At 33.6% G+C, this 27,837-nt stretch overlaps 7 protein-coding genes across 7 annotated transcripts in view; 4 read left to right on the forward strand and 3 right to left on the reverse strand.

Annotated features, from left to right (window-relative positions):
* Positions 1–472, forward strand: part of LOC125811031 (uncharacterized membrane protein At3g27390-like) — a 112,987-nt gene extending 112,515 nt beyond the window's left edge. The window contains exon 11 of the mRNA XM_049490519.1: positions 37–472. Coding sequence (XP_049346476.1) covers positions 37–298 — 262 coding nt within the window. The 3' untranslated portion in view covers positions 299–472. The remainder of the gene's footprint in view (positions 1–36) is intronic.
* Positions 473–781: 309 nt separating this feature from the next.
* Positions 782–2,842, reverse strand: LOC125810919 (very-long-chain 3-oxoacyl-CoA reductase 1). The gene is made up of 3 exons (XM_049490422.1): positions 2,025–2,842; positions 1,850–1,919; positions 782–1,227 (listed from the first exon to the last, which is right to left on the reverse strand). Exons 1-3 carry the CDS (start codon positions 2,660–2,662, stop codon positions 973–975), a joined length of 963 nt encoding a protein of 320 aa, XP_049346379.1. The 5' UTR covers positions 2,663–2,842; the 3' UTR covers positions 782–972.
* Positions 2,843–7,862: 5,020 nt separating this feature from the next.
* LOC125811098 (stellacyanin-like) lies at positions 7,863–8,449 on the forward strand. Its single transcript, XM_049490591.1, has 2 exons — positions 7,863–8,067; positions 8,132–8,449. The coding sequence occupies exons 1-2, from the start codon at positions 7,863–7,865 to the stop codon at positions 8,413–8,415; spliced, it is 489 nt and encodes a 162-aa protein (XP_049346548.1). The 3' UTR covers positions 8,416–8,449.
* Positions 8,450–8,743: 294 nt separating this feature from the next.
* Positions 8,744–10,199, reverse strand: LOC125811016 (uncharacterized). Its single transcript, XM_049490504.1, has 2 exons — positions 10,045–10,199; positions 8,744–9,725 (listed from the first exon to the last, which is right to left on the reverse strand). Exons 1-2 carry the CDS (start codon positions 10,197–10,199, stop codon positions 8,744–8,746), a joined length of 1,137 nt encoding a protein of 378 aa, XP_049346461.1.
* A 1,519-nt stretch (positions 10,200–11,718) lies between these two features.
* Positions 11,719–13,507, forward strand: LOC125811055 (protein NOI4-like). The gene is made up of 3 exons (XM_049490545.1): positions 11,719–11,870; positions 12,385–12,576; positions 13,228–13,507. Exons 1-3 carry the CDS (start codon positions 11,862–11,864, stop codon positions 13,249–13,251), a joined length of 225 nt encoding a protein of 74 aa, XP_049346502.1. The 5' UTR covers positions 11,719–11,861; the 3' UTR covers positions 13,252–13,507.
* Positions 13,508–15,346: 1,839 nt separating this feature from the next.
* LOC125810705 (succinate dehydrogenase [ubiquinone] iron-sulfur subunit 2, mitochondrial) lies at positions 15,347–18,765 on the forward strand. The gene is made up of 2 exons (XM_049490178.1): positions 15,347–16,056; positions 18,378–18,765. Exons 1-2 carry the CDS (start codon positions 15,404–15,406, stop codon positions 18,547–18,549), a joined length of 825 nt encoding a protein of 274 aa, XP_049346135.1. The 5' UTR covers positions 15,347–15,403; the 3' UTR covers positions 18,550–18,765.
* Positions 18,766–20,098: 1,333 nt separating this feature from the next.
* Positions 20,099–23,637, reverse strand: LOC125811119 (uncharacterized). The gene is made up of 4 exons (XM_049490614.1): positions 23,126–23,637; positions 22,775–22,949; positions 20,537–20,814; positions 20,099–20,373 (listed from the first exon to the last, which is right to left on the reverse strand). The coding sequence occupies exons 1-4, from the start codon at positions 23,582–23,584 to the stop codon at positions 20,266–20,268; spliced, it is 1,020 nt and encodes a 339-aa protein (XP_049346571.1). The 5' UTR covers positions 23,585–23,637; the 3' UTR covers positions 20,099–20,265.
* Positions 23,638–27,837: the final 4,200 nt, after the last annotated feature.

A 27,837-nucleotide genomic window follows, 5' to 3' on the forward strand; every position in this document is an offset into this window, starting at 1 on the left:
ATTTTTGTATTAACTCCTCCTGATTTTTTCATTAAGGCTACGAGGCATCACCAAATCTATATCAAGATTTCCAACATTCAAGCGCCGTTTTGAGAGTAGCATCAAGATTATCTTAGAAGAACTTGCCAAGAAGAATGGTGATAGTAGAAAATCAGAAGATGCTGGAACTCAGAGAACTCTCAGGTCAAAAAGCATGTTTGTTCGTATGTTTAGCGAGAACTCTTTCAAGAATAGAAATGGCAAGAGTGATCAAGAGGCTCAACTGGTAGATACTGATAGAGATGTTGAAATTCAATGATAAGATTTGCATGAATTTTATGAACTAGCATGCTTTGCTTAATCTGTCTGTGCATTTTCAGTCAACAGGTTTAGATTGAAGACTATTTTGAAAGCTTTAATTAGTTCTTCCTGCTAGAAATGAATTTTATATTTCTTGGACAAAGTTTATGGATCTGTGCATCAGTTGATAAAATATTTCGTTGCAACTTGGATAAAACTTTCTTTTAAACTTCTGTTTAGATGGAGAACAAGGCTGAGAATGTATCACTGTAATAATTTTGCCAATGTTTTCAAAACGGTACTCATAGAAAACCTCACCCAATATTCAAATGACAGGAGTAATATTTTGATCTAGTTATGGTAAAATTCAAATTAGCAAATCCAGAGCATGTAAGGATACTGAAAATTCATTCTGCAACATCAAACTCAAAAGAATAAATACAGATAGTATCTTCTGATTCACTTGCCCTGGAAATGGTTCTTTTGGCTAGACAGTGTAGAATTGAGAGTTCGAATATCTTTTAGACTGCTCTTGATTCAATCAGCATACAACTAAAAATGCAAAAATAACACTAGGCCTTGTTTAATGAGTAAGAACGAAATCAAGCTTCTTGTTGCATTACCCAATTGGAAATAGAGACAGAAAGTAGTTGTCTACTAATCAGACTTGGAAAGAGGTAAAGGAGATGCTTTCTATTCATTCTTCCTGGAATCCTTCAGCTGCCCTCTCCTTCGAACTCCAATGCAGAACTTCAGACGCCAAGCATCAACCATCGATTCTGGTGATGAATATAGCAAACCCCACAGAAGAGAATGGGGCCAGTAAGGTGTGCACCTTGGCTCATGACCAATCCATCGCAGGGCTGCCCGAGCATAACCATCAGTCGAGGGAACAAAAAATGAAGATCTTTTGATTGACGCCATTTTTGTTGCCACATACAACGGCACCTATATTTGGAAAACCACGAATGATGTCGCATCAGTGGAAAATTAAAAAGAAAATGTAACGGAGGATGTCCTCCAACTTATTCAATGCATTTTGTTCATGAAGTTGAACTAGATGCCAACAGACAAATTCATTCACTACAAAAAATCACACTTCAAATGTTTAATAATAAAAGGGAAAGTTGAAAAAGTAATTTTTTTTTTAATTTATACATATCAACATAACAACTATTCAGAAATTCAATGTCTCCCCAACCTACACTTGTACCATATTAGCCTCACATGTTTGTCCATAACAAACAACTAGCCATAGTGAACTACTGAACTCTACAACCAAACATCTAATAGTGTGCCAATTTTAAGATTTTATACAAGACTATTTGTATGCTCCTAAAATGTGTTCCGTGTTGTAGAATAAATATATCAACAAGCAAAAGACAGAAGAATCCAGGGTAATAGGACATAAGACAGAAGGGACTTGTACGCCAGCATAAAAAGAATATGATTACAACTTCCAAAATTGACAAGAAAAATGGGATTAAAAGCCAGTAAATCCAAATGATCATCATATGAGGCATCTAGAGAACTTATTAAAAACCAGTAAAGCCAAGGGCATAACATATACCTGGCATTGTACATCAATTCCACTCTTCTTGTACTCTACATAGAGGCATCTGGAGAACTGGTCAATGTATCTGAAAAATAGATCCAAAAAGTTCAATGCAATACTAAAGAATAGCTACTATTTCATGCTTAAACATACAAATCGTCCTAGAAGTCTAAAACATCGTTCAACTTACGCTTTAGTAGCGGCATAAACAGCATACAGGGGATCAGAGGGGATAACAATAGCCGCACCAGAACCAATATTAACAATTGCTCCTCTTTTCCTCTGAATCATACCAGGCAAAACAGCTTGAGTAACCTTTGTAGTCCCTTCCACATTAACTTTAATCAAATCTGCCAACAGCTTATCATCCACTTCATGGAAAAATCTAGCATAAGGATACGAAACCCCAACATTATTAATCAAAACCCCAATATCTAATCCTTCAATTGTCTCCTTAATATTCTTAACCCCTTCATCCAAATCACCAGAGAAATCAACGACCACTGTTTTGATCTGGGTCTGTCCATATTTAGCTTTAATCGATTCAGAAACATCCTTAAGTTTATCAGGGTTACGACCCACAAGAACTAAATTAAGCCCTTTTCGAGCTAATTCAAAAGCAAAGCCCTTCCCAATACCATCTGTAGGTCCAGTAACAAGTGCCCAAGACCCATATTTCTTAAGATTCTTAGCAGGTCTGAGGAAATTGACATAGACCCATTTGAGAAAGATGACTGAAAAGCACAAGACTTTCAAGAAACCTAAAGAAAGAAGCAAAAGAAGCCATACAGGCTGGGATTTGAGCTGGTGGTAGATGCAAGACTCCATGTTTGAATGGCAGAAACAGTAGTTTGGCAAGAAAACAAGATTAAGTATATATAAAAAGAAGCGTATAGATCTAAAGATTGAATCTTGGAGTGTTACACAAGATGGGTTTCGAGTCTATTAATTCACATGTATGGCCATTCGGCACAGCTGGGAGAATGGACTGTTATTGGTTGGGTATTTAATAGGCTCGCTAAATAGCAATTTTTGTTTTTCAAATCAATGCTGAGATTTACATTAGTTGGTTGAAGTTAGATGAACAAAATTTAGTGTGCTATCGACTTAGGTGATCCATCGTGGAAAACCACATCTAACTTTCCAAATTAATTAGGTTCATGTCTAATGAAGAACTAGTTTAGATAGTCGTGTATCTAATCATTGGTGCTAGGAGTGTACAAAATCGAACCAAATCGCAAATCGAGTTAACTCGAAAAAAATCCGACTAGTGGTTTGGTTTTGAAAAAAAAAACCGACTATATTTGGGTTGGTTTGGTTTTAACTAAAAAAAATCAACCCGAATTTATATATATAATTTAAAATTTTTATTTTATACATAAAAATATTTACTTTGATATAATTTTTAAATATTTCTTATACTTTTCCATAGTTTTTATCTTTTAATATATTATTTCAAGTTTGAAACGTAAAATTATGAATGGGTTAATAAATATTATAGTCCACAGATGTTGGTAATTATAATAAAGCTTAAATCAAAATCAAATTAATACTAATGCAAAAAGAAAATCAATTCAACACTAAGAATGACAATAATATTGAATATTTGTTCTTTAGTTTTACATTGGTTTAGACAATTAAAATGCATAATCTAATTTTAATTTTCTTTAATATTTAGTCATGTAACTAATACTTATTAAACTTAATTTTAGCATGATTTAGTACTTTTAAATTATGATCATTTTCATTATGACTTGTTAATTTGTAATATTTGTTTTGCGCGATTTCATTATTACTATTTTTGTTGGATATTTTAGTGTCATTAATCATATCATATTGTGTTATATTTTAAAGAAATATCTTAGATAGTTGTATTTTGATAGGACTAAAGAAATATTTGAAGTACAAGTAAATTATATGTTTGTATGAATACTTTATCGGAAAAACCCGAAAAAACCCGAGTTTTATTGGTTTGGTTTGATTTATAAATTTAAAAATCCGACACAAATGGTTTGGTTTGATATTTGAAAAACCTGAACCAACCCGGCCACGTACACCCCTAATTGGTGCACATATAATCAATTAGTTCTTTCATTTCAATTTATGTGATAGAGACATATAATTATTAAGTTTTTCTTTGATAGAAATTTCTTTTTATAATATTTTAAATTGTTAATTAATAAAATTTATATATTTTTAAAATGTTCAAATTTTATTGTAAATAACTTAGAACTTTTATGTTCAGTTCACGAAATTTTGACACACGGTATATAATTAAGAGCAACTTTCAATAGCAAACACAAAATTCAAATTTTGTATGCTATAACAAAGTTTGCATAATTGCGCTCCATAGCAAACATAAATAGGTATATTTCGATATACATATACAAAAGAAAGCAGTTGTATAATCTGCTTTGGTATATATATAAAAAAGATCAATTGTATAAAGTGAGAGAGGCGAGTGAGCGAGCGAGGTCTGGGAGAGTGGCGAGCGAGATCTGAGAGAGGGGAACAAAAATATATGTATATATACAATTTTCACACATTTTATACATTTGCATTTTTGTATAAAGTGAGAGAAGCGAGTGAGAGAGCGAGATCTGGGAGAGTGGTGAGCGAGATCTGGGAAAGGGGAGAGAGGGAAACGAAAATATATGTATATATACAATTTTCTCTCGCTTTATATAAACACAAACGCATTTTTATACAATTTGCGTTTTTTGTATAAAGTGAGAGAGGCGAGTGAGAGAACGAGATCTGGGAGAGTGGCGAGCGAGATTTGGGAGAGGGGAACGAAAATATATGTATATATACAATTTTCTCTCGTTTTATACAAACACAAATGCACTTTATACATTTGCGTTTTTATAAAAAATGAGAGAGGCGAGGGAGAGAATGAGAGTGGCGAGCGAGATTCACCAGGAGAGAGGTGAAATAACAACAGTTTGCTATGAGGTACAATTAAATCAAACTATATTTATAACATTTAATTTGAATTAATAGTTTGCTATTATATACAATTTTCCCTATAATTAATGGGCTGCTTGATAGGTACGGGAGGGTGGAGGTTGTTATAATTAGTTTATAACTTCTGGAACTTACAAATAGACCCCAATAGTTTTTAATTACAAGTTTGGTTATCTACTTATCCACCCCAAATATAATTTCTAATTTTCAGTCCAGTCTTCTCTTTGGAGTTATCAATGAAAATGTTTCTTAATTCTGAATCAAATAATGAATTCAATTGACTAATTATATAAATATGTTTTACTATAAGCCATTTTTATATTTATTTGGTGCTAATTTTTTTCTTACTGCACCTTTTGTTCAATTTTCGTGTTCCGTTATTTACCCTTACACTTATTCTATTCTTTTTACTGTATTACTCATTAATTTTTACACTATACAAATAGTTTACAATTTTCATATTGGGTCACAGTTGTGGATGAATTAAAAAAAATAGACTTCTATTGGAAAGTTGAAAATACAGGTAGCAAATGGTTAAATTAGGCCAAATTAATAAATATCCTGTGATTCTATCGTCAAAAAAATTTAATTGAATCAAAATAGCTTAATTGTAATAATCCAACAGGTTCATCATGACCAGATAATTCTTTCTTTAATTCTTTTATTTTAATTTTTTGAAAAAAAGAAGAAGTGAAAACTAATATATTATTCTTAAATTATTAGCTTAAGTTCTTCTAAATTTACATAATTTTCAATCTCAAAATTTAAGTTTTATTATTTTAAGTATAACATACCTAAATCCCATAGTGTAAACATCTAAATTACATCATATCCCTACTTTTTTCTATTTTACAAAATCCCTTAAAATAAAAGTCATTCGGATACATTATGTGTGATACATTGCAAAAGCTCAGTTGCACCTATTAAGGAAAATAGTTGGTTGTTGCGCTTTATTAGGAGAATTAACCTAAAATTGATTCTAAATCCCACGATTCAACCATAAGTGATTGTTATCAATCCATCCCAATCTGTAACAGATTCACATCTTTCAGAATTCAAATTTCCATCATCTCCATCAAGCCGCCATTGCAGCCTAAATTGTGAAGAATTCAAATTACTCGACAAAGTTGGCTGATACAATATGAATATATATCGATTTTTTTAGAGATTCCAAAATTAAGGTAAGTGAGATGAGTTATGAAGGTTACAAAAATGATGAATTGTTGTTGGACAATCGATTTCATTTATGAATCGCAAAGTCGCCATTTCAGTTGAGTTGGAGATCGATGAGATTAGGTAAAACTTGAAAATCGGATACATCATAGAAGTGTTGTGAATGGGTAAGCGAGATGAATTATGAATGGTTTATTTTTTGTATATTAGTAAAGTGTTGTGATTTTGATACATAAGTGTCAATATTAATTAGTTATTTTAGTAGTTAATATGATCTATATTTTGTGTATCAGTATAATGTTTTGATTTTTATACATAAAACAATATTATGAATGTAACAAACAAATGACCAACTATGAAATTTATAATTTGATACATACATTCGAACTATTAGTAAAAATACAAAATAAACATAAAACATAAAAACTAATTTAAATAACAATGTATCAATTTAATATAAATTTGAATTTACGTCTCATACATAAAAAATTAGTGCATGATACATTATTATTTATGTATCTTATTTTGTTTGAGAAATACAATATTTTTAAATTAAAAAAAATAATACATTATACATGTAATTGTTCCAAAATAGCTTATATTTTTTTTTGTGTGATACATAACACAAAGTTTATGTATCACATACATTTATATTAAACATGATAAACACTAATCGAAGATTCAATAACATTAGAGTTATGTATCAATACCTTAAATATGAACATGTTACATTGCATAAAACAAAGGCTATTGTTGCAGTGATGTATCAAATCAATGATAACACTAACAAAGACTAATTTAAGAATCAAAATGAACGAGATACATTAAAAATCTGTATTTTTGATAGTGACAGACGTGTAATGGCAGATCCAATTTTTTTTTGGACGTTTTTCAACAATAGATACATTAAAAGAACATAAATATTTTTCAAGAAAATTTTTCAACGACGATATGATTAACTAAAACTGCAAAGGTTCAATAAGATTTCAATGGGGGTAGGGGGCGGAGATGATTTGTTTTTTTTAAGATGAAAAAAAATAATGAAAAAAAATCAAAAATTGAAGTGATGGAAAGAAATCTACCTCTTGAATAATTTGAAATCATTAATTGGAAAGACAAAAGATTTGAAATTCAAAAATAGATTAATTGATGTAACTATGGAGAGATTTGTGGCGTGAAAAAAAAAGAAGGAAAATCATGGATATGAGATTTCAAATTAATGTATCCGAAAAAGGGGATGATGGGTGAAAAAGAAGGGATTTTTTATATTTTTTAAAATAGTAAGGAAAATAAGAAAATATAATAATAAATGATGTGTAGTTAAGTAATCAGTTGAGTTACATTATTTGATTAATTTGTTTGATACGTACAATATTTGTTAGGTTAAGTCTACAAATAAACCATAATTCAACCCATTTAAAATTGAGCAAGATAATATTACCAATATATATGTTGATTTTAATTTGCTATACCTCGGTATCTTAGAACCTTTCTGTATACACTTGAGAGGCAACAGAACATAGATATATAGTGGACAAATTACTATTTGGGATAGAACGAGAGATAATTTCAGATGTTCACTCAATTTAATTGATTTTTTCACCCAATCTCTATTTAATTGAATTTTTCATTAAAACATGAATTTATTTTTAAAAAACCATAATTGTAAAAAAATTAAGGCAACCATGTTCTCCATTTTCCCTGCCACACGGCCCACGTTAATTGTTATTTGCACGTATTCTTCTATTAATAACTGATGATTCAAATAACTGTTCCCCTCCCTAGACGCACTAAACACTAAATTAAACTGTTACTTGTAAGTTCAGTTTCTCATTATCTGTAGCAGCTTCCCAGTTACTTTACTTTGGTCTCTTAATCAATCTATATCATGGCTTTGACGTGTTTTGGTAACGTGTTGATCTCAATTTTAGTTATGATGAGTATTGCGTCTTCTCTTCAATTAGTGAGTGCCTCATCATCCATGGAATTCCAAGTTGGTGATACTACTGGTTGGACAGTTCCTCCCCAAAATGACACCAATTTTTACAACAACTGGGCTTCCGCTATGAGGTTCAAAATTGGCGACACTATCCGTAAGCATACATATATATTATGGTTTATTGTGTCAAGTCGTGTTTAATTTGGTGATGGATTTAGGTTTCAAGTACAAGAAGGATTCAGTGATGGAGGTGACGGATAAAGATTACAAGAAATGCAACTCAACACAGCCCCATTTGTTTTCCAACAGTGGGAACACCATGTTCACATTGGAGCATTCTGGCTATTATTATTTCATAAGTGGAGCAGCGGGACACTGTGAGCGAGGACAACGAATGATCCTAAGGGTTATGGTCCAGGATGTCATACCTACTTCTCATGCACCATTCTCATTCCCAATCTTTCAACAACTTTTCTTCTTTCTTTTCCTTTCACTTGTTTAATTTTAACTTCTTAGTACCACATTGTTTTTCTTCTTTTGTTTGAATTTTCTCTTAGATTATACTCCATTCATCTGTATGAAATTTCCTTTAGAATGTGATGAACTAAGTTTGGCAATATAATGCACTATTATTGTTGAATGTGACAAATATCTTCTACTTATAAACAATGCGCGCACTATTGTTGAATGTAACAAATTATATCTTCAACTTATAAACACGTAGAACTAAGTATCAATAATGAAATGGAGTTCACGACAGGGGAATGGATAACTTATCGGGTCTCATGAGGTTAAAGGTGCGTACATTTTAGGTTAAAATTTCATCTGAACTATGGAGTGCAGTATTGGAGCCAGGATGAATCACCTTCATATTCTGACGACTCACTTATTTTGGTAACACGAACTACATCTTTAGCAAAATTAGCAGGTCCGCTCTGATCTTTAGTGCCTCCTCGTCTTCGTCTCTGGTAAGTGATTTCATAGTGACACGAAAACTGTGCAGTATTCAGCTGATCATGATCATTGCCAACCTGCACGGTTACCTTGTCAAGAAAAATTGTATCAGAAATTAATAAACCATGTTTTGCAGCATACACTTCCCATCCCCCTCCAAGATGGTATTGATCACCCATCTCAGTATGCAATAATTTCATCTCCACCAAATTGTTCCCCACAGGATCAAATAAAGGCAGGGCAATTTCTCCGCCTGCTGCAGGAAGAGGAAGATCGCGACCCAAATTCTCTTCCACGTCTTTCTTTGGTAGCTCTATGAACATTACACCATTCGTACGGCCACCATATCTGTACACAATTTGCGAGCATAATTTCATCTCAACAACTGGTTCTATCTCTATTAATCCTGTACCACCACGACTAAACGAATATCGTTCACTCAACTTTTTTATATATAGGGCTTTTACATCAGCTCTAGACAAACGTCTGAGGAGTAGAGGATTATTCATGTCAATAGCTTTTTGGTCACAAGTGTATCCGATTCGAAGGCCCAATTGCTGAGAAACCTCAAGAAGTACCAAATCCTTATTAGCTTTCAATTGATTCTCCTTTACGAAATCCTTCCATTGTCCAGTGAAGTAATAACATTCATTTTCTCCTACCAAATTGACTTTCCTTGTTTTTTCTCCAGCATCAACACGACGTTGTAATTTCAAACTCTGTATATAATGCGCCAATCTCCTGGGTATCTCTAAGTGATCGCCAGTAATGTCGTCTTCGCTTAATTGCTTTTCGAAGAAGTGTTTTCCGTTTTCATCTCTGTAAATCCATGCGGTTCCCGTGTCAACAGGGCTACCTCTGTCATTAATATAAGATACAGAAATATTATCAGTTGGAATTATACCTACAAACATACATTTAATACTCATCATTTCAATTAGGTTGAATACATCGATAACCCCTTAAATTTGTGAGTAAATTTTTGTTTAGACATTTGAACTACATACATATAATAAAATTGGTCTATTAGAGCACTTGAAAAACCTGATCATGTGTTCAGGTGCTCAATTGAAATATTATATAGTGCAAGTGTTTCATTACTGACAAGTTTAAGATGTAGTCGATGGACCTTTCAATTAATTCTAGTTTAAAGATTAGGGAATTATAATAGACATACTTGGAGTGTTTGGTTTGCAGAGAATCGTTCTCTGAATTGTCATTGTTTTGTTCTTCCACCTTCATTGAATCACTCTGTTGATCAACATGATAGTAACTATCTGAGATTTCATTCTTCTCCAGTAGTTGATCACGGAGCCCTGAATCGTCTGACATTTTCACTTTCGTGATATTTTAGTATGTGATCTTCTAAAGGGAAAATAATTAACGTAGAAGAAAACAGAGTAGCTAATAATGGGCGTATGGTGTTGTTGTTTCACCATAATTTATAGAGGTAGCAATGGAGTGTTCGTGCACCCACGCTTATTCAAACAACATTATCTTATAGTATTTCCAAAATTTGCTTTCTGTCTTGTATTTGACCAGTATGTGACAATAACCCTTGTGAAAGATATATAGTTAGTAGCGCCCCTTTATTAGTTTTTTCCAAGTCAATTAACCGGATATGGTAAATGAAACGTATCTACGTTGAAGTTCGACTAATTTGAATTTGTGCATTGCAAACCCATTTCTAGTTAGTAGAGTCTAACTAATCAGAGAACTAGAACTCGAAAAAATTGAATAAAGGTGGAGGAATTCCAACTATTCCATCGGAGCCCAAATCTCATTTTTCTGAGTTATATTACCAAAATATAGGTTGACCAAAGGACTTTAGCTTTTTGTTGTTGTTTTTTTAAAGATTGTCTTACGTGATTGGAAACCGTCTTTTCTCAAAAAGGAAGAAAAAATAATTGAAGGGACATTCACAAGATTTGAAAAAGAAAAAGCACAACAAAAATATTCAAAAAATTAAGTTTTTGGTTTGTAGAACATTTCTTGAGACCACTTGATCATAAAATAAAATTCTCCAGATGCCGTCGCATTCATAATAAGAAAGTAATTATACTCTTTTAATGATTAATGAATGGCCGACGTTGGACATGTCAACTCAATAAATAAGTTTGATCGTAAACCGTCCAATATTTGTTTGGATAAAGATGAACATATCGATTTAAGCTAAATGATGAATTATAATCTTAATCACTTTCACTGATACAAGCTTATTTTTGTATTTTTTTCAACAAAGAAAAAATGAATTGTTGGAGAGCAACAAAATATATTTCGCTAATAATTCTGAAAAATACTTTTGACATTATTTGACCAATAATTTGTGTTAGGCTAGTGTTGTTTTAAAATATTTCTCCTTTAGCTTGTGAAAATCCGCTTATGCTATTCAAAAACACTTTATTTTTTCTTTTAAAGCTTAATCAAACACCTTAATTCTCTAAAATAAACATGTCTACAAAACACTTTTTGCTTCCTATAAACCTGACCAAACAAGCTATAACTTAAATTATAACTAAAATAATTAACTACAATATATATATCCCGCTAAAGCCGTCCAAATCAAAACAAGTTGAACAAGTTATATTTATGGCTATAATCGACACCCCTAAATGATACGTACTAATTTTAAATTTTCCATGCCGTCCAGATAAGTAGTGCATTTTTATTTATTTTTTCATGATATTTCAATTTGGATTTCTCTCTTTTTGGCCACAAAAAGATATTATTTTTTTTTTAAAAAAAAAGATTGGAATTTTCAAACAAGACAGAGAGAATGATGTTTGTGGGGGCATTTGACTTTTAGGATTTGTTGGACTAAATTATTATTCAATTAAAAAATGGGGGTGTCATGGGTGCAACAACTAATTTGCAACTTGATTTTCCACTCCTTTAATTGTCCTCTCTCTCAAGACTCGTTCTGATCATCCCTTCTCTCTCTCTTGGCTTTCTTCTTCCTTTCATCAATTAAATTACGCAAAAATTATCATATTCATGAATTCTGTAAGTTTCTCTCTCTACCAATCTTTTCCAGTTTTTAATCATGAATTCCTTATGAACGTTCTTGAATTTATGCTATTGGAATATAATGAGAATCAAGAAATTTGTAAAAATCCAAAACCCCGGCCCCTCACATTTCTCTTTTAATGAATTAGACGTTAGGAAAAAATGATTGTTTTGTTCATATATGGCATGGCTTATGGCTACGACCAACCTTTTCATTATTTTTAATTGGTTTGTTGCATTTGATTCACCAACAAGTTTTTATGTATTTTTTGCTTGATTTTTATAGCAAAATGGAGCATGTTTAGGTGGTAATCCCTTTCATATTTCGGTTTAACAAATGTGTTTTATTGATTGTTCATTGAAAACATAAAGATTGGAAGAAAAACACATGTTAGAGTTGTTTGACTTTATCACAATTAGTTTTAAGGGAAAAAAGACAAAACCTGTTATGCCATTTCTATAACTTTAACATGTTATTGAAAACTCAGTTTTTGACATTGCCAATTTCCAGCAAGAGAAAGGTCGGCCATTGCCGAAATTCGGGGAGTGGGATGTAAATAATCCAGCCTCGGCAGATGGATTCACTGTCATATTTGCTAAGGCTAGAGATGACAAGAAGGCTAATAGCAGTGCAGCACCAACACAAACGCCTAGGAATGACTATGCATATGGACAACCTAACCCTTATCAGCAAGAAACCAGGGTATATATATATATATCCCCTCAACTACTAAATCTTACTAATAATTCTTCCTTTTGTGCTACAAGCATTTTGGAGTTAAGGTCTAGTCGTTGTTGTTTTTACAACTTATTGTCTCGTATGCCTCTATTTTCTTACTATTACTGTCATAAATGTTGTGTTTATGCTTTCCTTGTGCCGAGGGTCTATGGGAAACAATCTCTCTACCTGCCAAGGAAGTCACCATTTGTGGGACTATACTGCGTAATTTGTTGTTGTTATTTACTAAGTACTTACTTATTTGTCCTTTTTAGTTTGGTTCTAGACTTGTCTGTCAATGTAGAAAAAAATGTGATCAGATTCAGATCGAGAACAATTATTCTAGATTATAGTTGTCTTGTGGTGACATGATATGTGTTTGAATTACATCTCTTGGAAACTAGAACCAGATCTAACTGAAACTAAACAAAAAACAGATCTACCACAAAAGAAAAATTAAGAAATAGTTCAGTTGGAGAGTTCATGTTGAATGTTTGTTAGGAGACTTTGTAATCTTGTTAGTAGGAAATGTAAAGAATTTTTTATGTTAGATGATCTAATTATTGAACGTTCAGACGATACGTGTTCATAGATAGTTTTAGAATTGATTCTGACATGTAGTATATGTATATGCAGAAAAGAAGGTTTTGCTGTTTCTGAAAGCAGGATGTTTCGGTGGCTGTGAATTATGAGAGTTTTAAGGCCATCGGGTATTGCAGTTCAAGTCTGCCAAGTGGGAGAATGAGTGCTGCAGCTTCTGTTTGTATTTTACTCTATTGGTTATTGTTGCATATATAAGGTTTTCTTCAAGTCTCTCTCAATATATACTATGTATTCAGGGGAATCGTCGACCAACTTTCACAAACACGCTAATGTATTCTACTTGAAAAGCATAGTCGATCACTCTCTCCATTTATATCACTTCTATCTACAACATCATCGATCACTAGACTGAATCATATAAGTGTCTTTTATGCGCGCCAGCTGTCCTCTGAGCAAATTTTCAATGTGTGCTTTTACTTGTTCGATTGAATATTTGAACGTTCTGTGGCTACATGGATTATGTATCTTGTACATTATATTGATGAAACTTGCCTCTTGAGTCCATCAAAGTTGGCTGCTAGTAGAGAAAGAAGTCATCCTTCTTGCTTGAACTTGCTGTTAGTAGAGAAAGAACTAAGAAGTCATTTTTAGGATACTACATTATGCACTTATTATAATAAAGAGTTGCTTGCTACTGTATATCAACTTAATCTTGTGCTGTTAGTTCACAAAACTTAAATCTCAAACGAAAATATGTAACAATGACACTTTTAACAAGGACCATAACCAAGGAGAGGTTAGGGGTGGGCGTTCGGATTGAATATGAAAACTTTGGTTTGTATTTATTATTTTTTAACAAAAGAACTACGATCAAAATTTGTTCCAAATAAGTTGGATTGAATAGGTTTTCTTAAGTTCGGTTTCGAATTAATGATTTGGTTATTTAGATAAAATATTCATGTCAAATTGTCTTAATAATTTTTCAATCCTAAAATGACCATTCTAATAAAACATTCATGTCAAAATTGCCTTAATAATTTTTCAATTCCATCACAATCATCCAAATAAAATGTCCATTCAAGCAATGATCATTATCAAGGAAATTCCTAATCTAAATAAAGTACAAACATGTCCAGACAAATCATACTATTAATAATTCAAGTCAATCATTACTCAATCTTGTAAGTTATATGAAATTTAATCATCAATTAATATAGTATTTCCTTAAGGACCCAATGTCGCAACTCCTTGAATGAAAATAAAAAACAGTCACAGTGAATACATCTCAGCTTGCACTACTTATTAAGCCTAATATGAGTCGTCAATTTTATTTTAGTCCAATAAGTTATATTGATTATTAAGCAGTTTAGCATGTAATTGAACTTAGTATTTAATATATGAGTTTATGTTTAATCGATAGAAACAATTAAAAAACACAGCAAGTGTCCAAAAATTCTAAAAGTTGAATGCAACATTTTAAATCGTAATTTGAAAATTCAAACCAAAAATTGAATTTCGATTTTTGACGAAACTATGGTCATAAGAGTTGTAATGAAAACTTTCTACTAAATTAAGAATCATGCCTTTATGTATCAATAGGAGTTGTCAAATAGGGTTATATGACCGTTAAAGATGGTCAATTTGAAATGTGAGTCGTGACAAATAACATAATTAAACACTACATAAAAATATAGCATTGTTTATGAAATGTAAATTACGATCTATTAATGAATTTAAATCGGTCAAATATCTCCCAAATAAATAGGACATGTATTATTATCTGTTGCTATATTTAATTTGTATTGTTATTTTGCTATCCTTTTTTATAGTAAGTTTTCTAGGTCACAAAATAAATAACATCTTCGTTATTTATGTATTTGAGTAAAAACGATATCGTGGCCCATGCTGAAAAGCGAAAAGTAAATGATCCAGGACGCGAGCTAACCACGTTACTTAGAAATAATCTAACGATTATAAATCGGACACGTCATCAATATTCCACACAGATCCCAACTCATTCACGGAAAAGCTTATTAATCGACGAAACAAAAAATACAACCTCAAATATTTTCCACATTCCCCAAACTACCCCTTCCACATCCACCCATTCTCAAACACAAAACCACCCAATGTCGGTTTTTTTAGATGCCTATTTCCGTCATTCAATTCAATATTTTTCTTTAATATAAAATCCCCCTGTTTTGGCTTTCTCTATAGCAACCTATCCAATCACTCCGTTTTTGGTTTTCCACAAGGTATTCATTCATCAATGGCGACTGGTTTAATCCGACGAGCGATTTCTAGGGTTCAGTCATCAGCACCGGCGGCGAGGCTACTCGTTGCCAGAGCTCACGCTTCTGACTCCCAAGCACAGCAGGTAGAATCTAAGCCCAATCTCAAGTCATTTCAAATTTACCGATGGACTCCAGACAACCCAGGGAAACCCGAGCTCAAAGAATACAAAATCGATCTGAAGGAATGCGGACCTATGGTTTTAGATGCGCTAATCAAAATCAAGAATGAAATTGACCCTACACTTACCTTCAGGAGATCCTGTAGAGAAGGGATCTGTGGGTCCTGTGCTATGAATATCGACGGATGTAATGGACTCGCTTGTTTGACCAAGATCTCGTCGGATTCTGAATCGACGATTACGCCGTTGCCACATATGTTTGTGATTAAGGATCTGGTGGTGGATATGACTAATTTCTATAATCAGTATAAGTCTATTGAGCCTTGGCTTAAGAGGAAGACACCTGCACCAACGCCTGGGAAGGAGATACCACAGAGCAAGAGCGATAGGGCTAAGTTGGATGGAATGTACGAGTGTATTCTATGTGCTTGCTGTAGCACATCATGCCCTAGCTACTGGTGGAATCCAGAGTCTTATCTTGGTCCCGCTGCACTCCTCCATGCCAACCGGTAATATTTGTTTGTTATTTTCATGTCAAGCTCTTCCTGTTTTGCATTTACTCTTTATTGATGTGCTGTAGTTTGTTGGTTGTTATATTCTGGTTGCATTTGGATCATATATGATGTTAAATACACCTATAATTGGTGGATAGCGTTACCCCGAACCTATGCAGCTGTGTTGGTGGGGGAGGTATTAACCTAGCAGGTAGCCGTGGAATTAGTTTAGGTGCCTGCAAAACCTATAGACAGTAAACATTTTAACTTTTCTGGAAGTGCAGCAAATATATGGTACTTATAAATATAACAGGCTGGGCCATAATTCTTATTCGAAGTGATTGTATTAGATTAAGAAAGTCGTGTGCCTTTTAGATACGAAATGGATCTCATTTCCGTGAGCTGAAACACTATCTAACTTCTTGTAGAAGTTTGATGAATCATATGCTGAAACATCTTATTTTATGGTAAAACCGTGCAATTTCCATAGTAGTTCTGGTAATCTTATTCTGAGTTATCTTATTATTGGACAACTTTGAAACATTATTTTCTCATCTTACTAATCCCTAATTGGTTCATTAATTTGTGCTTGTTTCTAAGCTATGGCATCTTTAATTTGACTCAAAACTTAAGATATACGTCCAACATCTGATTTTAGACAATACATCTTTCAGCTTTTTGAATGTCGTGTGGTTAATATTTTTGCTCTGCTGTCCTTCATAAAAAATCTAACTAATGTGCCGAGTAAAGTTAGGTTTTACTCTCCTTTGCATATACATTATGCACAGCTCTCTCGTTCCTTCTGCTGCCTGCACCACCAATTGACTACTAACTGGCCTTCTTGGACCACTCCGTCCTATTGTGCTGATCCTTTCTCTCTAGAACAATCAGTTTTTTAACTCCCATACCAGTTGTAGGGGTAGCCTACGTTATGTCCTGTGGGTGCTCAAACACATTGTCTCAACTGATAGTCTGTGTTTTTATAGGAAATTAATTATATTTTGTTAATAGAGGCACAGTGAACACCCAAAGCACATGAGGGGTTGTGTGCACTGATTTAGAGGGCAGAGGAAAGGTCGCCTCATATATTGTGTCTGGGATCAATCTAAATATTAACCGGAGTTTGTTTTTGTGCATCTTCCTTTTAAGTTTTTGTACTTTTTAACTCTATTTTTTTCTCTGAAAGAGTTTCCCTTTTCTTTTTTTTTTTCCTTGTCTTTCGCTTATCTATGCTTCTTTTTTCCTTGTTACTGAATTCATACTTCTTTGTTCCTTCTATTTTTTACTTATAAACTTTTACCCTTTCGTTTTCTGTGTTTTTGCTTATCCATATTTCTTTTTTCCTTATTACTGAATATGAATGGGAGAATCCTACAAATGAAGTACTCTATGCAGTCGGTTTTGTTTGTTCTTTTCAAATATTGAATCATATCCTATGGTCGTTTTTTAAAATTTAAAACCAAATCAAATGAAGTCAAAGAATATGTTAATTTTTGTTATACATCAATTCAGTTTGGTTTTCGTTTTGGTTCAATTTTTTTATTTTCTTGAACACTTCTATTTGTAATGATAATATTCATTATGTTTTTTGACTCTTCCCACTAAATCACCTTAAAATTTCAAGTGTGTCGCAACCTACATTTAAAGGCATTGAGTATCATGATACTAAAATCCTAGGGCCGCCACTGATCAGCTTGTAAGGTTCAAAGACAATAGTAGTGTTAGGAGTCCTTTGCTATTCTTTCTCAGTGTGGGAATTTCAGGTGAGGATGGAAAAAGTTCAAATTTCGCTCTGGGCGGCTTGTCCTTCAAAGAAAAAAATTTGACAGGAAAAGTAGATGAAAGGGGACCTTTTTCTATTCAGTTCTACAAACCTGGGAATATATTATGTCAAAGGGAGTATTAGAGGAATGTTTTGTTAGCTCTATAGCTTAGGAAGAGGCTACAAACCCTTTTTTGGTGAGCTTAACTGATCTATCCTTGTAAAGCTTGCATCTTCTTGATGCCTTGAAATGAATCTACTTACTTCAAAAAAAAAAAGTATTAGAGGAATGCTATTACCTGATGCCAAACGCTAGGGATGTTTTCGGTTAACATCTTGTCCAAACTGCTTTTGGACTTATATGACTAACTTGCTTAGAGATGTAGGGCATTATTTACCTAAGTCAATTGCATGATGAGGGAGTAAGAGTTTTGGATTTCTGAAATTTCAGTACTTGCCTTGATTTTCTAGAGTTTTGGATTTTTATAAGTTGATCTACCCCATTAACCCTACTATCCATTATTCTCATATTTGCCATATTTAACGGAGGTTTATCTCTTTTTTTTAAATGTAGATGGATCATGGATAGCCGTGATGAATTTACTCAGGAGCGCCTGGACGCAGTTAATGATGAATTCAAGCTTTATCGCTGCCATACTATTCTGAACTGTTCTCGTGCTTGCCCAAAGGGCTTAAATCCTGGGAAGCATATTCAGAACATCAAGAAGCTGGAGATGGCACCTTGAGCCTGCAGTGTAGTGTTCCAGTCTTTTCTGCTAAGATTGATTTTGAAGGACTAGTAGGAGGTTGTGTCTCAAAATAATGTATGCACAGATTGTAATTTACTCTCTGAGATCTTTTTTATACTTGAATTTGGGATGAAAGGTGCATCTCCCTGAAATATAATACAGTATCAATTTCAAGTACATTGCTCCATAATGCATTTAAGGCAGTTTGTGTTTCCTCATAAGTTTTGTTTAGCTAATGTGTGTTATTTCAAGGAGTGATTATTTGTGCTTCCCTTTGTATTTGCTTCTCAGTAACATACAGATCTGTGTGGTGTTGATACCCGAGTTTCTTTGAGTCAATTAGTTTTAGTTACTTGCTACAATTATTTGTGTTCGGAACTTGGTATTTCCCTTAGCCTAGTTATGGGGATGAAAAAAGATAGTACTACATTTTTCAGAATTGCATTGGACACAGAAAAAGAAAGAAAACCTGGCACTCCCCAAAATTTATATTTCCTCATATGAGAAGTATGACCCTTTGATTATACATTAGATTGAAGTTTGAAAACAGTAGATCTACTAATATTAGCACAAGCATTGGATGATCTCCATTAACTCAATTGTTTTTATCTTCACGAGGTTTGCTCAAACTCCTAAAGTAGAATAGTATGAAGAGATAAGTATTATTTTATACTGCGATATATAACAACCCCCACCACTTACTTAGCTGTAATGAAAACCAATAATCAGAAGAAAAGGAATGAAGTTGTTAGTAGTAGTTAGTTTTCTGGTTTCTATGGTTATTATGAGTACAATAGTTGGAACAAGCACTCGTCTTCCCTTTCTCATTGACACTAAAACTGTGGAACCGTCTCAATACTTCACAATAACAGGTCACTACTTGAAACAATTCATATTTTTTTATCTTCTTTTTTTTCTTCAGAATTAACCATTAGGTGACTGATGAACTAATGATCTTGCCATTTCATTCCTCTATATCTATATAATAAAAATAGGGTGTAACAACGACTGTGATATAGCCTGTTGCTATTGTGATATCACAAAGCAGCCACCCCTCTGCGTTCAGTGTTGCCGTGAAGAGCGTTGAGCCCCCTCAAGAAGTACAGCCCAAAATGAGAAGAAATCTATTGATCAACGAGTGGAACCAACTTTCTTTTAATTATGTTTTTAAATAGGTTAGACTTAGATTGCATATAAGAGATGTACAAGATTTGCTTTGCTCTCTTCATTTACAACATACATTAATAACTATCAAATGTCACAAAATTAGAACATTTGGTATTCCGTATTCTTTTGTTGGAGAGCATGAAGCACCCAAAGTCGGGCATCAAGAAGATCCCTTACACTATATAAGAAAAAAATAAGAAGCTATCTATATCCAGGACATGCATGACAATATAATAGGCATTTGGCACTTGCAAATTAAAAATAAAAAGAGGCATTTAGCAAGGGCAGTCCTCCTAAAAGCATAAAGAGAGACATAAGACTTTCGGTGCAACATCCTGCTTCTCAAGATTGAAGGGTAGTCCAAGTTCAAAGAAGTGTATTCGATTTCAGAAAAATATATTCATTATTCCTCATCAGCAGGTTAATCCCAGCAATCATCTCTCGTCCTTGTGAAAGCAATACGCTTAATACAACTACCCAACATATTGACTTCACCTCGTTGGTGACTTCAACTTAAGTAAAACTCACTAAAAGATTAACCAAAATTTATACCCTCCTTGTAAGTCCAAGGAACACCACTGCAGAAGCAATCTGAACTCTTAAATCTGCAATATCAACATCATGACCACCTTCAACAAGACCCCAATTGTCAACCTGTAAGAAGCCAGAGAAAGTGAACACTTAAAACTTAGCGCAGACATTGATTATGTAGAGAGATGCTATTAAATGAGAGACAACAGCCCTGGCTGTTCACGTATTAGATAGGATACATGAAGTACTAGAAAAGATAAACGAAGGAAATTGACTGTGCACAAACCTGCAAATCTTCCTCAAGCCTAATCAACTCAATAGCCTCCTCAATCCCCAATCTACCACGGAAAATTCCAAGTGCAATGACTAATGAATGTGCAGCTGAAGCAATTGCATCAATTGTTGCCAATTCACAATCATCTGTTTTCTTGAGAACGCTTCCGATGGCGCTAACAAGACCATCATCTTGCTTGCCACCAAAAAAACTGGTGTGTACAGTGGGTTTGATGCCGAATTCTGACTCTACCCACTTAAGAAGGGGATCAATTTTCTCTACTTGACGCTCTGTGAAATTTCTCAGAGTCAAATTAATATTCGAAAAGTACTAATAATATGAAACCTGAATGAAATGCCAAAACAAACAAAAGAGTACTGCAGGCTTGCTGGTAAGCATATACCAAACCAGTGAATAGCTTTTGCAGTCAGAATCTGGAGTCTAAGTGGTTGTTTGGATTGACTTATTTTTAGTGGCTTTTGGCTTTTAAGCTATTTTTTGGTTTTGTAAGTGTTTGGATAACATAAAAAGTGTTTTTAAAGTACTTTTTTTAAGCTAAAAAGTAAAAAAAAAAAAAAAAAAAGCCAAAAGTTTGGGTGTTCCCAACTTATGACTTCAGGCTTTTAACTTATAAGTCACTTAAAAAAAAAAGTCAATCCAAACACCCCCTAACTCTTCTGGCTCTCATGATATTAACAGTACAAAAAGTAATTCTAGGCCGCTTCACAGTTAGCCAAATAGATGGAAATTCTGAGCACAAAGCTTATTCCATTTACAGGAGGACCTAACAATGTTACAAAAGCTTAGCATCACTTGAATATGTAATATGCTCTATTGGATACTAAAGTAGCATGTTTTAAGATCACCCCAGGAAGAATCCAAAAGGAGACTTCACTGGATTTTAAAAATATAATGAGGAGACTAGAATAGAACACTATCATCATGGGTGCTGATATGCATGCTCAAAGAATCTGTTCCCTAGATCCATCAACACTGAAGTACAACATACCTTTTAAGTAACGTTGACAAAGAAGTGGCCCTCAAATGATGTTTCATTTTATCTTTTGTTTTGGGAACAGAGTCACAACATTAATTCCTTCGACCAATAAGAAAACTGTGGTGAAACCCCCCATATTCAACCAAGACCCCTCATCTCTCTCCCCCTTCTCCACTACAAGCCCTTCTAGTGAACCTTCTCATAACTCTGAACTGCGGATCCTATTAGGTCTTCATTCTTCCTACATCATATCAGATCCTATAAAAGTCACAAGGCCACTGGAACCCTATTCAAACCACCTGCCAAACCATGTCCGATCACTCTTCTCCTCACACTGAACTGTAGTCCTTCTCAGTAAAACTCTCACACTGTTCATAGCAGCATTTTCCCCATCATAATTTATTCTTCGGTTCATGAATTAAACCTTGAAGAGAGTTCAAATTTCTTCCAGGGTTTAGTAGTGTGCTTGGTGGGCAGAATATACTGGTAAATGAATCTTTGGTATAGCGGGTAGTTCAGATGTAAAAGGAGCAATGGAATTCTGGAGATAAAAATCAGCGCTGTATTATCGTTACTGTCATGTCCTCCAATAGCTCTATTATGGGGTAGCAGAATTGTGCTATCACAAAATGCTCTCAAAAGCTAGTGAGATAATTGCATTATTTAAGATCGAATCATTCATCGGAAAAAAAAAAGAGCAGAAACTATTAACCATGTAATCTCAAGATGCATGAGGTCTGAGATGTTGATGAAGATAGGCAGACAGAGAACCTTGTCCAGATACCAGAGTAAAGAGCACAATCAAAAATTCTTACAGAGATTAGCAGAGGCTGATATAAATTTCAGACCCCAATTACTAACCATTTGCTGGAAAAGCAAAACATTCCCTCCTACCAAACTCGAAAGAAACTAGCTAACAACGGTATGGTCTATCCTTGGCAATGACTGACACTAGCGGTGGGTGAGATCTAGACATAGAAATAGGACAGCTGAATTGTTCATCATTTATATATTTTCCGTTCTTAAATAAAAAAAAATGAGTACAGCTGGGAAGCAAAAAACTTATGAAAATTCTATCAGACCACTACTTTTTGCCACTTAGTAAAAACAAAAGCCTGTTCACCATAAATTGCCCAACAAATGAAGGATCAAAACTAAGTTTGCTCCTAAAGACATATGTTTGAAACCGTTTCATGAGAGAAGCAAAATGTTGAGAGCATATAAATAGAATTACACTTTGCAAAATAACATACCAAGAACTCCGCTTGTCAGATCATTATCCCCTGGAGCACGACAGAATACTAAATCTTGAGGGAATTTCTTCATCAAATATTCAATTATCTTATGACGCGTCAGTGGAACTCTTTCTAGTGCAGTACATGAAAGTTTCATTAATGGCATAGTAAAGGGCCTGATCCCATCTACTTCCTACACCAAAATACGTTTCAGGACAAGGGTAGCAAAACACACAATTTAAACATCAAGCATTATGGAAATATCAAGTTCCCTGGATATAGAAAACACACGAATGACAACAATAAACCCAAAAAGAGAAAAAGAAAAGTTCACTAAAATGGGTATCTGAGAAATGAGGAATAGAGCACCTGGTATTCCCATTCAGCAGCAATAGCCTTAGCAAGAGCGAGAGTGGGGCATTTGAGAGGGCGCTTAGAAGGGGTTTTAAGTGTACGGTAATCAAGCATAACACTCCAACCATTTCCATCTTCAGCCTCTCTAGTTGTCACTTTCTGATAAAACCTCTTTCCCACAATTGATCCAGTCATGAAAGACATAGGCATCGTCACAGATTCCGCTTCTTTTGACGAAGAAGCCTTTTTTGGACCCTTTATGAAGATATTATCATCGATTGCTGATTTTCTCTGAGAATTCGAGTCTCCATCGCCCGAATTCTCAGAGAAAGTGAATGAGGAAGATGGGGCATCAGATTCCGGTTGTACAGATTCTGCTAAGTTACTGAAACTACGAGTTTGGAAAGAGGTTAGGGTTCTAAGAAGGGAAAAGTTCGATGCTTTAAGACTTCTTCTCACGATTTCAGCCGCCATCGCTTGGAGAGAAGACGATGCTACCGTAGAGTTGCTCGATGCAGCTGAAGACGTTGAATTTGCTACTGCTCAGCACGAGGAGCATTCTGTTTTGGGCTTGTGCCCGATAAATTCTCCAGGAAACAGGCCTCAATAAAACAGTTAGGCCCAAATTAATTGTTCAGGATCCATAGATGTAGTCAAGGCCCACTTGGATTAGCTGAATTTAAGTAATTTACCTTAGTCAAAACCATTAATTATTGTAATAATAATAAATTAATAAAAAAATAGATCTTTATCAAAGTACCAAGAAAGTTTATCATAAAAGTTATGTTTTATCATATTTTATTGTGATTATAATTTATTTTCTATCATTTTAAAATTTGATGCAAACAAGATAAATAAAAGCTAAAGCTATGCTAGAAAATAAATGAATTCGTATCAATATTGTCAAAAAATTGAGTTATGTCAAAAAAAATTTGAGTTCCATAATTGATTTGTTTTGGTTGAAGACCTTTTCATTTCTTTTTTAATTAATTAATGTGATTCTTTATTGTTGAATTACTTTGATATAAATATAAGTTGGATTCAATATCTTACTGAAGATAGAAAACGTTAATGTCTTAAGCCTTCAATTGCCTATAACTTATAAGAAATAGCATTAAAAAAATGCATTAGTGACAACTTTCTGTACAACATAATTTCTAATTTGAAATCGCAATCAAATATTCTTTAGAATATATGCATAAATTTATATTAAAGTGAAAAATCATTTTGAAAAAATTACTATAGTTATACTCTTGTAAGTAGCCTGCTTGACATCAAACTTGGTGTCAAGATTGACAAAATTATCTTGTATTTGAACATTCTTTTCAAAAAATTATCAAACTAATTGGACGAGGATTCGTTGAAAACTAAGAATAAAATTCATACTCTTTTTTTCATTTTTGAATAATTTAGACAAGACTAATTCGCTATAATTTAAAAAACAATCCAATCAATCACTTATAGTTGTATCAACAATGCATATTGGCGTGCAAAATTAACATCAATATGAAAATAGCTAGGTGAAAAAGAATAGAATGAGAGGGCACAAAATAAAGCAACACAAGAATTCTTGACAAAATAAATAAAGTTCTATTACTAAGTAATGGTAGTAGCCCAAACTAAACAAGGGTGGGTAGGTGAAATTATTATTTATTAAAAGAAATATACGATCAATCTATTTGAGCAAATCCTCTCTTTTTCGCTTTCTAAGGAATGTCAAGTCTGTTTGTTTATGAATCGAATATACATCAATCTCTCTCGGATTGATTAAACTTTCCATATAAACAAAACCATTTAAGATAAAGGAAAGTGGATCAATATCAAAAGACCATATTCGATGGTCACATGTTCTATAAATAACCTTCATTCCTCGTAATTCATCTGGGCATTCGTATCGAAGTAGCACTTTACCATCGGAAAAGGTATATATGGGTATAATTGAAAAGGCCCCATTACATGGTAATGTGAGTAACTTTATCCAAGATTCCTGAACACCATACTCTTTCATTATCCATAAATTGAAAGTGATGTTGTTACGGTTAAAAAGACAAATCATACTTCCCAACACAGATATGCCCTCTTCAATAGTCACGCTTTCAGGGTATAAAGACATATTTTTGTGTAAGGGTATTCTCTTATATGTCTCATCTGAAATATTTAACGACATCATGGATTCTTCAAAACCAAGCTAGTGAAACGCTCCATTTACAAAGGACAAACATTCCTTACCATACAAAAGAGAAACATCGCCGACAGGCCTAACTGAGGGCGAATAAATTTTTCTCCAGGAACCACTTTTTAGTGCTACAATTTCATCTAGTGTAGAGCCATCCTTGTCAATCCTAAGGACTTTATAATCATCACTAGTCGAGTCATATCCCAATCCATAAGTTGATTCCTGTTCAGGCGATTCTAAAGGGGGAAGTACTATTGATTCTGACGTGGTCGGGTTCCATAGCAATAACATTGAAGGTTCGTCGTCCTGAGAAGGTTCGATCCAAATCCCGATGAGAAACAAGGCAGCGCAACAACAATACATTTTATAACGACTAAATGGTGGTTGTTGACACCCAATTTTGACCCTCCATAATTTAATTATTTTTCAAGCTTCTTCAATTTCAAATAATTTGAAATAATTGTTTTCGAAAATAAAAAATACTTCAAAATCATTTTTTTTTTAATTTTTTTTTTTCAAGACATTTTTGCAATTTTTCATATAGATTATATATTTTTATATTTATAATTTATATATTTTTCAGTTTTTATGAATATTTGGGAAAATCGATAGAAGTTTTAATTGAGTATAATTTATTTCTCTAATATATATATATATTGATTAATTCATGAGTTGATTGGTATAGTCGATCTTTTATTTCAAAGCAATTATTTTATCTTGTTAAATTAAGAAGCTCGATTAACTAATTTTAATTTACATCGAACCGCATTCTTCGAATTCAATTTCTTGATGAAATACATTTATTTGGGTCCAAATTTTAGGCCCAATTTCTCAATAAACCTTCCCACACCCTTAATTATTCAACTATTTTTCTAATCTCCCTATTCCTCACGTACCCAGCCCACTAAACTCATTTCCAAAAGAAACCCAACAACATTTCTTTCAATACAACATACACAGCCAGTAGACAGAGTTCACGGTAACATTCCAACGTTCACATTTTTCAGAAGTGACAAAACGATTCAAGCCCAACAGCCATACAACGTCTTCACGCCTACAAGCGGCATTTATGCGTACAAGCAGTACGCTGCTTTTTTCTTGTCGTCTTCTCTGATTACCTCGACAAACAGTACGCGTAGTACTGTTCAAGCGCCGATTCCAGCTGCAATTTCGTCCTCACCAGCGTGAGATCGAGCCACGTAACTCCTCAAGGACGAAGGATTCAATCCTAGCCCTCCACCTCGCCCTCCTCCCGTTCGAATTTTGTTGAAATTGGGCATCAAATGGGCTTATTCTGGTACTGGTGTATGGGATTTCAGAAATTCGAATTCCAAATTTCTCTTGTTCTTATCCGATTTTACCCTCACTTTTCCCCCCAAATCTGCCCTAGCTCCCCCTCTATATAAACTCTTTTCATTTTCAGTATTGGGAGGAGGAAAAAGTTGGAAAAGTTGGCAAGGATTCACAGATAGAAAAAGAACGGTAGCGAGAGATATAGAGTGAATACATTCGAATACACCTAGGATAGAGCTCTGTTCTTCTTTGTGTTCGTGGTTTGTTGAGACTCGCCGGATTTCTCGAAATTTCGTTGTAGTCGTGGGAAGTTGCTTCTCCGCTTGTTGTTCTCTGTTCGCTGCCCAGAAAGAGGTAAATCCTCTTGACTTTGTTTAAATCCCAGCTGTTCTATGTTCTCTATTTACGTGTTCTTAGCTTCTCTTTAGTTTTCATGTATTAGACTTTGGTTTGACATTTTAGTAGCTAATAATGTTTTCCTTGTTCTTACTGTTAATATTTTGTTGGCTCCTTTGGTGTTCTGTTTGTGTTGCTCATTTGAGATTAGTTCTAAAGGTTATTGTTTACCTTGGTTTTAGTTCCTTGCATTTGTTCTCGTAAATAATAAGCATCTGGATCCATGTTTACACATTTTATTTATAGAAATGTCAAATATATTAGTTCAAGTTCTCTGTTAAGAGTTGTTTTGAAAGTTATATTTTTTCTAGTTTTTCCTTTGGTCTGATGGTTTTGTCTATTGCTCAGGTTCTTCATAGTTGATATTTGTTCAAGTTTTAATTTGTTAGTAACCTATTTTGGTATAATTTCAAGTCCATAACAACAATTGTTGTTTTAAAATGAATTCTAAGTCTATGAATCTTCTTAGTTTCACTTCGAAAATGTTCCTTTGTTTCGTTTAGATCTAATCTTATTCTTGGTGGTTATGTCCTAACTTATTTTCTTTCCTTAATGCTCGTTGTCTCTCTTGTTCGTTTGAGTTTCAATTCCTCTTCCTATCTGCTTTGATTTTAATGTTGAACATGTTCTTCGGGGTTAGCAATCTATGACTCGAAATGATCTAGTGTTGTTTTGGTAATATTTTGGTCTATCTAGTCTTGTATCTTGCAGCAATTCGCATCTTATGATTGAAATCGCAAAATGTTGTTTTCATTAGATTTGAACCTACCTTGGTTACTTCTTCTTATTCTTTCTTTCTTTGTATGTTAAATCGAAGAGATTCAATGATCAATATTGTCTTATTTTGATTATTTTATCACTT

This window comes from Solanum verrucosum, unplaced genomic scaffold (assembly GCF_900185275.1).
Source record: "Solanum verrucosum unplaced genomic scaffold, falcon-dt-bn FXZP01000032.1, whole genome shotgun sequence".
NCBI classification, from domain to species: Eukaryota; Viridiplantae; Streptophyta; class Magnoliopsida; order Solanales; family Solanaceae; genus Solanum; species Solanum verrucosum.